Consider the following 9,951-nt stretch of genomic DNA (forward strand, 5'->3'; position numbering starts at 1 on the left):
TTTATTTGGCCTGAATCCAAATTGGCAGGGGTTGAGTATGTTTTGGGAGATAAGGTAGGAGTAGATTCGTTTATGAATTAGTTTTTCAAAGATTTTTGAGAGAGGGTGTAAGTTGGATATTGGCCTATGAGGTTATTCAACTCTGTTTGGTCTCCTCCTTTGTGGATCGGGGTGACCCTTGCTATTTTGAGTACTGTAGGGAAGGTGGAGGATTCAATGGATTTGTTAAAGAGTGTTGCAATGATTGGAGATAGCACTTGTGACACTTTTTTATATATAAAGGGTGGTAAGGTACTTAAATCTCCTGCCTTGTTTTTTAGTGCATTGATAATAAGGGAGACTTCGTATGGGTTAGTCGGAGCTAGGAACAGTGTGTTCGGGTCGTTGCCCGGTGAGGTAGTTATTTGGTGGAGTATCTGAGCTGGGGATTTTATGGGCAAGGTTTTGTCCTATAGTGGAGAAGAAATCATTGAGTCTGTTTGCTGTTTCTGTTGGTGGGAGTTGGGGTTCATCTGATTTTGCTAATTTTATTTCGCTATTTCGTGATATCTTTTTTGTTCCCAGAATTTCAGATAGTGTTTTCCAGGTCTTTTTTATATCACCTCGTAAGTTGGATAATCTGTTCTCATAATACAATTTTTTTGCCCTTCTTATCAGGCTGGTTAGGATTGACGAGTAACGTTTTGTTTGGTCTCTGGTTATGTGACCCATTCTGTACTGTTTTTCATATTGGTGTTTTGTATTTATGGATTTGAGAATGCTGGGTGTTAGCCAGGGACTGTTCAGTCTCTTTGCTGTCATCTGTTTAGTTTTTTTAGGGCAGTGCTTGTTATAGAGGTATTGGGTCTTTTTTAGAAAATTATTAATACATTCGTTAATATCTGTATAGATTTCTAGCTCAGTGTGCCAATCAATGTTTGCTAATGCTGTTGCGAAGTTATTAATGGCTGCCTCATTGTGAAGTCTGAAGGTGACTTTAGTAGTGTCTTGGGGTAGTTTACCAAGAGTTGTTATGAGGAAAGTAGGGTAGTGGTCTGTGGTATTATCTGTAATTATGCCTGATTTTAAAGGGGATATGGTGTTGGTCCAGATGTGGTCAAGTAGGGAAACACTAGTCTCTGTAACTCTTGTAGGTTTTGTTACTGTTGGTAGTAACATACAGTTACTCATTGTGTTTGTGAATTCAGTAACGTGTGGGTCCCTGGTCTTGCAGGAGATTTATATTGAAGTCACCTGAGAGTAGTAAGTGATCTTTGTTCATGCGTGCATCAGTTATCATACTTCCTAGATTTTGACTAAATTGGCTAATGTTTGACTGTGGAACTCTGTAGATGTTTATCAATGTGAGAGGTTTTTGTAGGTATTTGGATTTGAATTTAGCTATTATATATTCCCCATGTTCATCCCTTGTGCAAGTATTAGTGATACATTCTAGTTGGTCTGAGTAGTATATGGCTGTGCCACCCCCTTGTTGGTCTGGCCTACAGTTGTGTATGGCTGTGTAACCAGGAATGGCATAGACATCTGTACTATCAGGCTTTAGCCAGGTTTCAGTTAGTGTAATGATGGACATATTGGCATGTAAGGAATTTAGTAATGCTATGAGGTCATCGTAATGCTTGCTTAAAGATCTGATATTGTAGTTAAAGATAGTTATGTTGTTGTTGGCACTGAGAAGTGCCTTTGATTGTTCTGCAGTGTAGTAATTACAGTAACTGTTTGATTCATTTAAGTCATTAAATAAGAGGTTGGTATCAGGATCAATGCTTGTAATCATAAGATTTGTAGTGAATCTATAGTTAGAATTAAGTATAAAACAAAGTAAATAGTCTTAACCTAAAAAATAGCACCTGAATTATTTAACAAATGTAAAATAATGAGCTAAGGGACTAATACAAATAAAGTGATGATCATATAATAGTGCTTGGGAATATGATAGTAGGTAGTACTATAAAGGTAATTTTTTAAAGTTATAATTATAGTTTAAAATTATAATAAAAAGGGACTAATATAGGTTGTGTATAAATGAGCTTTGGAATATAATGGCAAGATTGTGAGCTTATTCTACTTTAGCACCTGAGAATAGCACCTTGATTATTTTAACAGTTGTGGATATATAAACTAGGATAGTTATATAAAGCTAAAATAAAGGAGAAAATATAAAAGGGACTAAAATTAAGTAATGGTAAGCAAAGTTAAATGGACAGATGGTAGGAATTATAATATAAACTTATAATATAAAAATACAATTTGAAATGGTACTTGCAATTGCACTAGAGTCTGGTATGGGTTGTTGACAAGATCAAGGTTATAACTATAGACTTAAATTGACAAAATAAAATTCACAATTAAAGTACCAAAAGAATAATAGTAAAAAATCACAAAATCTCTCTCTCTCTCTCTCTCTCTCTCTCTCTCTCTCTCTCTCTCTCTCTCTCTCTCTCTCTCTCTCTCTCTCTCTCTCTCTCTCTCTCTCTCTCTCTCTCTCTCTCTCTCTCTCTCTCTCTCTCTCTTTCTCTCTCTCTCTCTCTCTATCTCTATCTCTCTCTCTCTCTCTCTCTCTCTCTCTCTCTCTCTCTCTCTCTCTCTTTATTTATTTATTTATTTAGTAATTTGAGCATACATACAGAGGTACAAAAAAATACAGGTAAGAGCAGCATGCCAAAGCCACTTGTATGCATAGCATTACGGGCTGGCTTAAAATTAACTTAAGATTAACTAAGCAATGATGTAATCAGTGATAAAACATTATTGTAAACAGATAACTATAAAGCACAAATGAGTATTACAAAGACAGGTCATATGGTTGCTTGCATTGTTGTAAATTCAGTAGAATGGAGTATTCTGTTAGGTAGTGTATTGAAAAAAATAACAAAGTTAGATTGGGTTTTAGGTTTAACATTTATGTGATATAATTGTGAGAAACATTTAAGATATATAATTTATAAGGTTCAGTTATTCAGTATTTATTTGGTTTTGGGTGAGTAAGTGATCTTTGAGTAGAGACTTGAATTTATAAACAGGTAGTGTTTCTTTTATATTTACAGGTAATGAGTTCCAGATTTTAGGGCCTTTTATGTGCATTGAGTTTTTGCATAGTGTGAGATGGACACGAGGAACATCAAAGAGTGATCTGTGCCTTGTGTTATGGTCATGTGTTCTGTTGAGGTTGGCAAGGAGATGTTTGAGGGAGGGTTAATATCAGAGTTAAGTGTTCTATGTATGTAATAGGTGCAGTAATAAGTATGGATGTTTTGTATGGTGAGTAGGTTTAGTGTATTGAATATTGGTGGAGTGTGCTGCCTGTAGTGGGAATTTGTTATCATTCTGACTGCAGCCTTTTGTTGGGTAATTAGTGGTCTGAGATGGTTAATTGTTGTTGAGCCCCATGCACAAATTCCATAGGTGAGATAGGGGTAAATAAGAGAGTGACATAGGGCCAGGAGGGCTGACTGTGGAACATAGTACCGTATCTTCGATAGTATGCCCACGGTCTTGGAAATTTTCTTAGAAATTTGTTGTATATGTGTATGAAATTTGAGTCTATTATCAAGGTGGATTCCTATCTATCTATCTATCTATCTATCTTTCTCTCTAATTTTCTTTCCTGTCTTCAAGAAAACTTGAGGAAATACGCCCTAATTATGGAAATATTCGTATATCTGATGCTATACAGGGTAAATACACAGAAGTGTATACCTGTGTATATAAGCACAGGTGTATATCTGTGTATATACACTGAGAGGTATATATCTCAGTGTTTATACACTGAGAGGTGTATATCTCAGTGTATATACACTGAGAGGTGTATATCTCAGTGTATATACACTGAGAGGTGTATATCTCAGTGTATATACACTGAGAGGTGTATATCTCAGTGTATATACACTGAGAGGTGTATATCTCAGTGTATATACACTGGTAGTTTACATTATTCAGTATTTTAGGTATTAAAGTATTCTTGACTGGTGGTGTACAGGTGACATGTACAAACTCTGTAGACTGGTATACCAGCAACATAAGACAGTAGACTGGTATACCAGCAACATAAGACAGTAGACTGGTATACCAGCAACATAAGACAGTAGACTGGTATACCAGCAACATTAGACAGTAGACTGGTATACCAGCAACATAAGACAGTAGACTGGTATACCAGCAACATTAGACAGTAGACTGGTATACCAGCAACATAAGACAGTAGACTGGTATACCACCAACATTAGACAGTAGACTGGTATACCAGCAACATAAGACAGTAGACTGGTATACCAGCAAAATAAGACAGTAGACTGGTATACCAGCAACATAGACAGTAGACTGGTATACCACCAACCTAAAACTGTAGACTGGTATACCAGCAACATAAGACAGTAGACTGGTATACCAGCAACATAAGACAGTAGACTGGTATACCAGCAACATAAGACAGTAGATTGGTATACCAGCAACATAAGACAGTAGACTGGTATACCAGCAACATAAGACAGTAGACTGGTATACCAGCAACATAAGACAGTAGACTGGTATACCAGCAACATAAGACAGTAGACTGGTATACCAGCAACATAAGACAGTAGACTGGTATACCAGCAACATAAGACAGTAGACTGGTATACCAGCAACATAAGACAGTAGACTGGTATACCAGCAACATAAGACAGTAGACTGGTATACCAGCAACATAAGACAGTAGACTGGTATACCAGCAACATAAGACAGTAGACTGGTATACCAGCAACATAAGACAGTAGACTGGTATACCAGCAACATAAGACAGTAGACTGGTATACCAGCAACATACCTCTGCTGTTACAACTCCAGATAGGCCAGAAATAGGCCCATGCAGGCAAACGTGCCTTAAACACTGCAACATTCCCGCTAGCTAGGCCTAAATAATTGCACCTCCGAGGCCCAGGAAAGGCACTTGCAACAACTTGCAACAGCCAGCACGCTGCTGGCGGCGTCCCACCTCTGCAAGACTTTAGGAAAACCTGGAAAACTTTCTGTTTCTGTTTTTTGCATTTAACTTCGTACCGTTCCCTGAGGGGACAAATGTCAGGGACGAAATTTTTAAAGTTTGGTGTAAGGGGACATTGTGTTGCTGGTGTTGCTGGTGTTGCTGGTGTTGTTGGTGTTGCTGGTGTTGCTGGTGTTGCTGGTGTTGCTGGTGTTGCTGGTGTTGCTGGTGTTGCTGGTGTTGCTGGTGTTGCTGGTGTTGCTGGTGTTTAATCATAAGTGGCTTTCAATCTGTATGTCTTTTAAGTTGTGTGATTAAAATGGCGTGTAAATATCTACCTGGGGTATACCTGGAGGAGGGTTGGGGGTCAACACCCCCTCGACCCCGGGCTGTGACCAGGCTTCGTGGTGGACTGAGGTCTAGTCAACAAGGTTGGTACTGCTGGCTGCAGGCAGACCGAGGTGAGAACCACAACTCGGCTGGTTAGGTACTGACTTTATGTGTCTGTGGTCTTGAAGACAGCCAGGGGTCTTGAAGACAGCCAGGGGTCTTGAAGACAACCAGGGGTCTTGAAGACAACCAGGGGTCTTGAAGACAGCCAGGGGTCTTGAAGACAACCAGGGGTCTTGAAGACAACCAGGGGTCTTGAAGACAACCAGGGGTCTTGAAGACAGCCAGGGGTCTTGAAGACAACCAGGGGTTCTGAAGACAACCAGGGGTCTTGAAGACAGCCAGGGGTCTTGAAGACAACCAGGGGTCTTGAAAACAACCAGGGGTCTTGAAGACAACCAGGGGTCTTGAAGACAACCAGGGGTCTTGAAGACAGCCAGGGGTCTTGAAGACAACCAGGGGTTCTGAAGACAACCAGGGGTCTTGAAGACAGCCAGGGGTCTTGAAGACAACCAGGGTCTTGAAAACAACCAGGGTCTTGAAGACAACCAGGGTCTTGAAGACAACCAGGGTCTTGAAGACAACCAGGGATCTTGAAGACAGCCAGGGGTCTTGAAGACAACCAGGGGTCTTGAAGACAACCAGGGGTCTTGAAGACAGCCAGGGGTCTTGAAGACAACCAGGGGTCTTGAAGACAACAAGGGTCTTGAAGACAGCCATCGGTCTTGAAGCCAACCAGGAGTCGTGAAGACAGCCAGGGGTCTTGAAGACAACCAGGGGTCTATTGGTAATCCTCTTATGTATGCTGGGAGGCAGTTAAACAATCTTGGGCCCCTGACACTTATTGTGTTGTCTCTTTTCATTTTGGGAGGACGTTGCATCTCCTGTCGAGCCTTTTGCTTTCGCAGGGAGTGATTCTCGTGTGCAGATTAGGTTTATTCCTCTAGGATTTTCTAAAGTATATTATCATGTATCTTTCTTAATTGCGTTCCAGAGTACAACTGTTCCCAGTAATTTAGGTGCTTTATCGTACTTATGTGTGCTGTGAAAATTCTCTGTGCATTCTCCAGGTCAGCAATGTCACCAGCCTTGAAGGGGGCCGTTAGTGTACAGCAGCATTCCAGACTAGAGTGAACAAGCGATTTAAAAAGAATCGTAATGAGCTTGGCGTCCCTTGTTTTGAAGGTTCTCATTATCCATCCCTTGTTTTGAAGGTTCTCATTATCCATCCCTTGTTTTGAAGGTTCTCATTATCCATCCTTTCATTTTCCTAGCAGATATGGTAGATACATTATTGTGATCTTTGAAAGTGAGATCCTCTGACATTATCACTCCCAGGTCCTTCACATTATTTCTAGCTCTACTGTGTGGTTGAAATTTGTTATATACCCTGATACTGAGCTTAACATTCTAATCATCACTGAAGGCTCTTGACTCACATAATGACTCCAATAACATGCTCATTGGAGAAGCCAGGTACAGACACTCAAAAAACAGGGAATAGGCAATTTAATATACAATTGCTATGGGTGTGTCTCAACAATCAATATTTGCACCAATAACTCACTACAGTTGTGACCGGGTGTGGAAGTGTGAATTGCTCATTACTCTATAATTTGTTCATGATTGTACCCTTGTATAGACGTAAGTAACCATTCTTACTGGATTCATTACCTTTGTAACTTGTGAGTTCATTACCTTTGTAACTTGCTCAGCTACCAAAACTTTGGGGGCCCAGTCCCTGGACCCATTACGTACCTCTGTAATCTTTTGACTACCACCCACAGGATGGGTCTGGGGTGACTACCGCCCACAGGATGGGTCTGTGGTGGCTACTGCCCACAGGATGGGTCTGGGGTGACTACCCTTACAGGATGGGTCTGGGGTGACTACCACCCACAGGATGGGGTCTGGGGTGACTACCAGCCACAGGATGGGTCTGGGGTGGGACTTCCACCACCCACAGGATGAGGGTCTGGGGTGACTACCACCCACAGGATGGGTCTGGGGTGACTACCGCCCACAGGATGGGTCTGGGGTGACTACCGCCCACAGGATGGGTCTGGGGTGACTACCGCCCACAGGATGGGTCTGGGGTGGCTACCACCCACAGGATGGGTCTGGGGTGACTACCACCCACAGGATGGGTCTGGGGTGACTACCGCCCACAGGATGGGTCTGGGGTGACTACCACCACAGGATGGGTCTGGGGGGACTACCGCCCACAGGATGGGTCTGGGGTGACTACCACCCACAGGATGGGTCTGGGGTGACTACCGCCCACAGGATGGGTCTGGGGTGACTACCGCCCACAGGATGGGTCTGGGGTGACTACCACCCACAGGATGGGTCTGGGGTGACTACCGCACACAGGATGGGTCTGTGGTGACTACCACCCACAGGATGGGTCTGGGGTGACTACCGCCCACAGGATGGGTCTGGGAGGGGTGACTACCACCCACGGATGGGTCTGGGGTGACTACCGCCCACAGGATGGGTCTGGGGTGACTCCACCCACCCCAGGATGGGTCTAGGGGTGACTACCGCCCACAGGCTATGTATGGGGTGACTACCACCCAAAGGATGGGTCTGGAGTGACTACCACCCATAGGAGGGGTCTGGGGTGACTACCACCCATAGGATGGGTCTGGGATGACTACCGCCCACAGGATGGGTCTGGGGTGACTACCGCCCACAGGATGGGTCTGGGATGACTACCGCCCACAGGATGGGTCTGGGATGACTACCGCCCACAGGATGGGTCTGGGGTGACTACCACCCACAGGATGGGTCTGGGGTGACTACCGCCCACAGGATGGGTCTGGGATGACTACCACCCACAGGATGGGTCTGGGTGACTACCACCCACAGGATGGGTCTGGGGTGACTCACCGCCCACAGGATGGGTCTGGGGTGACTACCGCCCACAGGATGGGTCTGGGATGCATAATAAACATATTAAATTAAAATTACGGATGCCATCACACATTGGATTACTCGTTCATGATAAAGTTGATATGTTAGCCAGGAAGAGTACCCAGAAGGAGAATGTGGAATATAACTTTGGTATATCTGTGTCTAGCATTAGGAATAATATTAGGAGAGAAGTGAATAATGAAGGTGATTGTTGTAGGAATGTAGTTAGAAGTCTGAGTGGCCTGGTGGCTAAAGCTCCCGCTTCACACACGGAGGGCCCGGGTTCGATCCCCGGCGGGTGGAAACATATCGACACGTTTCCGTACACCTGTTGTCCTGTTCACCTAGCAGCAAATAGGTACCTGGGTGTTAGTCGACTGGTGTGGGTCGCATCCTGGGGGACAAGATTAAGGACCACAATGGAAATAAGTTAGACAGTCCTCGATGACGCACTGACTTTCTTGGGTTATCCTGGGTGGCTAACCCTCCGGGGTTAAAAATCCGAACGAAAATCTTATCTTATCTTATCTATAACCCACTATGATGTTATGAATCTGACAGTCTGACAGACACAGACTGACTGATGTTGTAGTAGCCAGGCTTGGTAAGATACCAGATATATTAAGTATATTTCCTAAATTTGCTTGTAACAGATAAAGTGAACTGCAGATGTAAATCCAGATATTCTTCAATCTAACCCTTTTGAGGCCTAGTTCCTAGGCCTATTGTGTATGTTCTGTGCTACCATCCACAGGATGGATATGTACACAGTAAACTAGCAACTTTGGTGGTAGAGTCTAAAAAAATTTCTCTCTCTCTCACTCACTCTCTCTCTTCTCTCTCTCTCTCTCTCTCTCTCTCTCTCTCTCTCTCTCTCTCTCTCTCTCTCTCTCTCTCTCTCTCTCTCTCTCATGTCCTCAGAGAAATTAACTTCTTTTAATTAAACTTCTTACTGACCTACTTTCTGTCAGACTTCACCTCGTCCTTAATTACAATAATCAGCAAAGAAGCGCTAAAACCGTATGAGTCAGACAGTGCCAGAGACCCAAGTGTGAATAAATCATTCTGACATCGATACCTGGAAAGGATTTGTGGGGTTAATGGTTCCCCAGTGCCCGGTCTGAGACCAGGCCTTGCGGTGGATTAAGGTCTAATCAACCAGGTTGTTACTGCTGGCTACACGTAAATCAATGTAGGAACCACAGCCCGGTTGGTCAGGTACTGACTTTACGTGTCTGTTCAGCTCCGTCTTGAAGACAGTCAGGGGTCTTGAAGACAACCAGTGGTCTTGAAGACAGTCAGGGGTCTTGAAGACAGCCAGGAGTCTTGAAGACAGTCAGGGGTCTTGATGACAACCAGTGGTCTTGAAGACAGTCAGGGGTCTTGAAGACAGCCAGGAGTCTTGAAGACAGTCAGGGGTCTTGATGACAGTCAGGGGTCTTGAAGACAACCAGTGGTCTTGAAGACAGTCAGGGGTCTTGAAGACAGTCAGGGGTCTTGAAGACAGTCAGGGGTCTTGACGACAGTCAGGGGTCTTGAAGACAACCAGTGGTCTTGAAGACAGTCAGGGTCTTGAAGACAGCCAGGAGTCTTGAAGACAGGTCAGGGGTCTTGATGACAACCAGTGGTCTTGAAGACAGTCAGGGGTCTTGAAGACAGCCAGTCTTGATTGACAACCAGGGTCT

At 43.5% G+C, this 9,951-nt stretch overlaps 1 protein-coding gene across 1 annotated transcript in view; it reads right to left on the reverse strand.

Annotated features, from left to right (window-relative positions):
- LOC128706299 (ras-related protein Rap-2b-like) overlaps nt 1-4,942 on the reverse strand; it is a 53,166-nt gene extending 48,224 nt beyond the window's left edge. The window contains exon 1 of the mRNA XM_070104624.1: nt 4,805-4,942. Within this exon, the coding sequence (XP_069960725.1) occupies nt 4,805-4,876 (72 nt within the window). The 5' untranslated portion in view covers nt 4,877-4,942. The remainder of the gene's footprint in view (nt 1-4,804) is intronic.
- Between the last annotated feature and the right edge of the window lie 5,009 nt (nt 4,943-9,951).

This window comes from Cherax quadricarinatus, chromosome 93 (assembly GCF_038502225.1).
Source record: "Cherax quadricarinatus isolate ZL_2023a chromosome 93, ASM3850222v1, whole genome shotgun sequence".
Classification (NCBI taxonomy): domain Eukaryota; kingdom Metazoa; phylum Arthropoda; class Malacostraca; order Decapoda; family Parastacidae; genus Cherax; species Cherax quadricarinatus.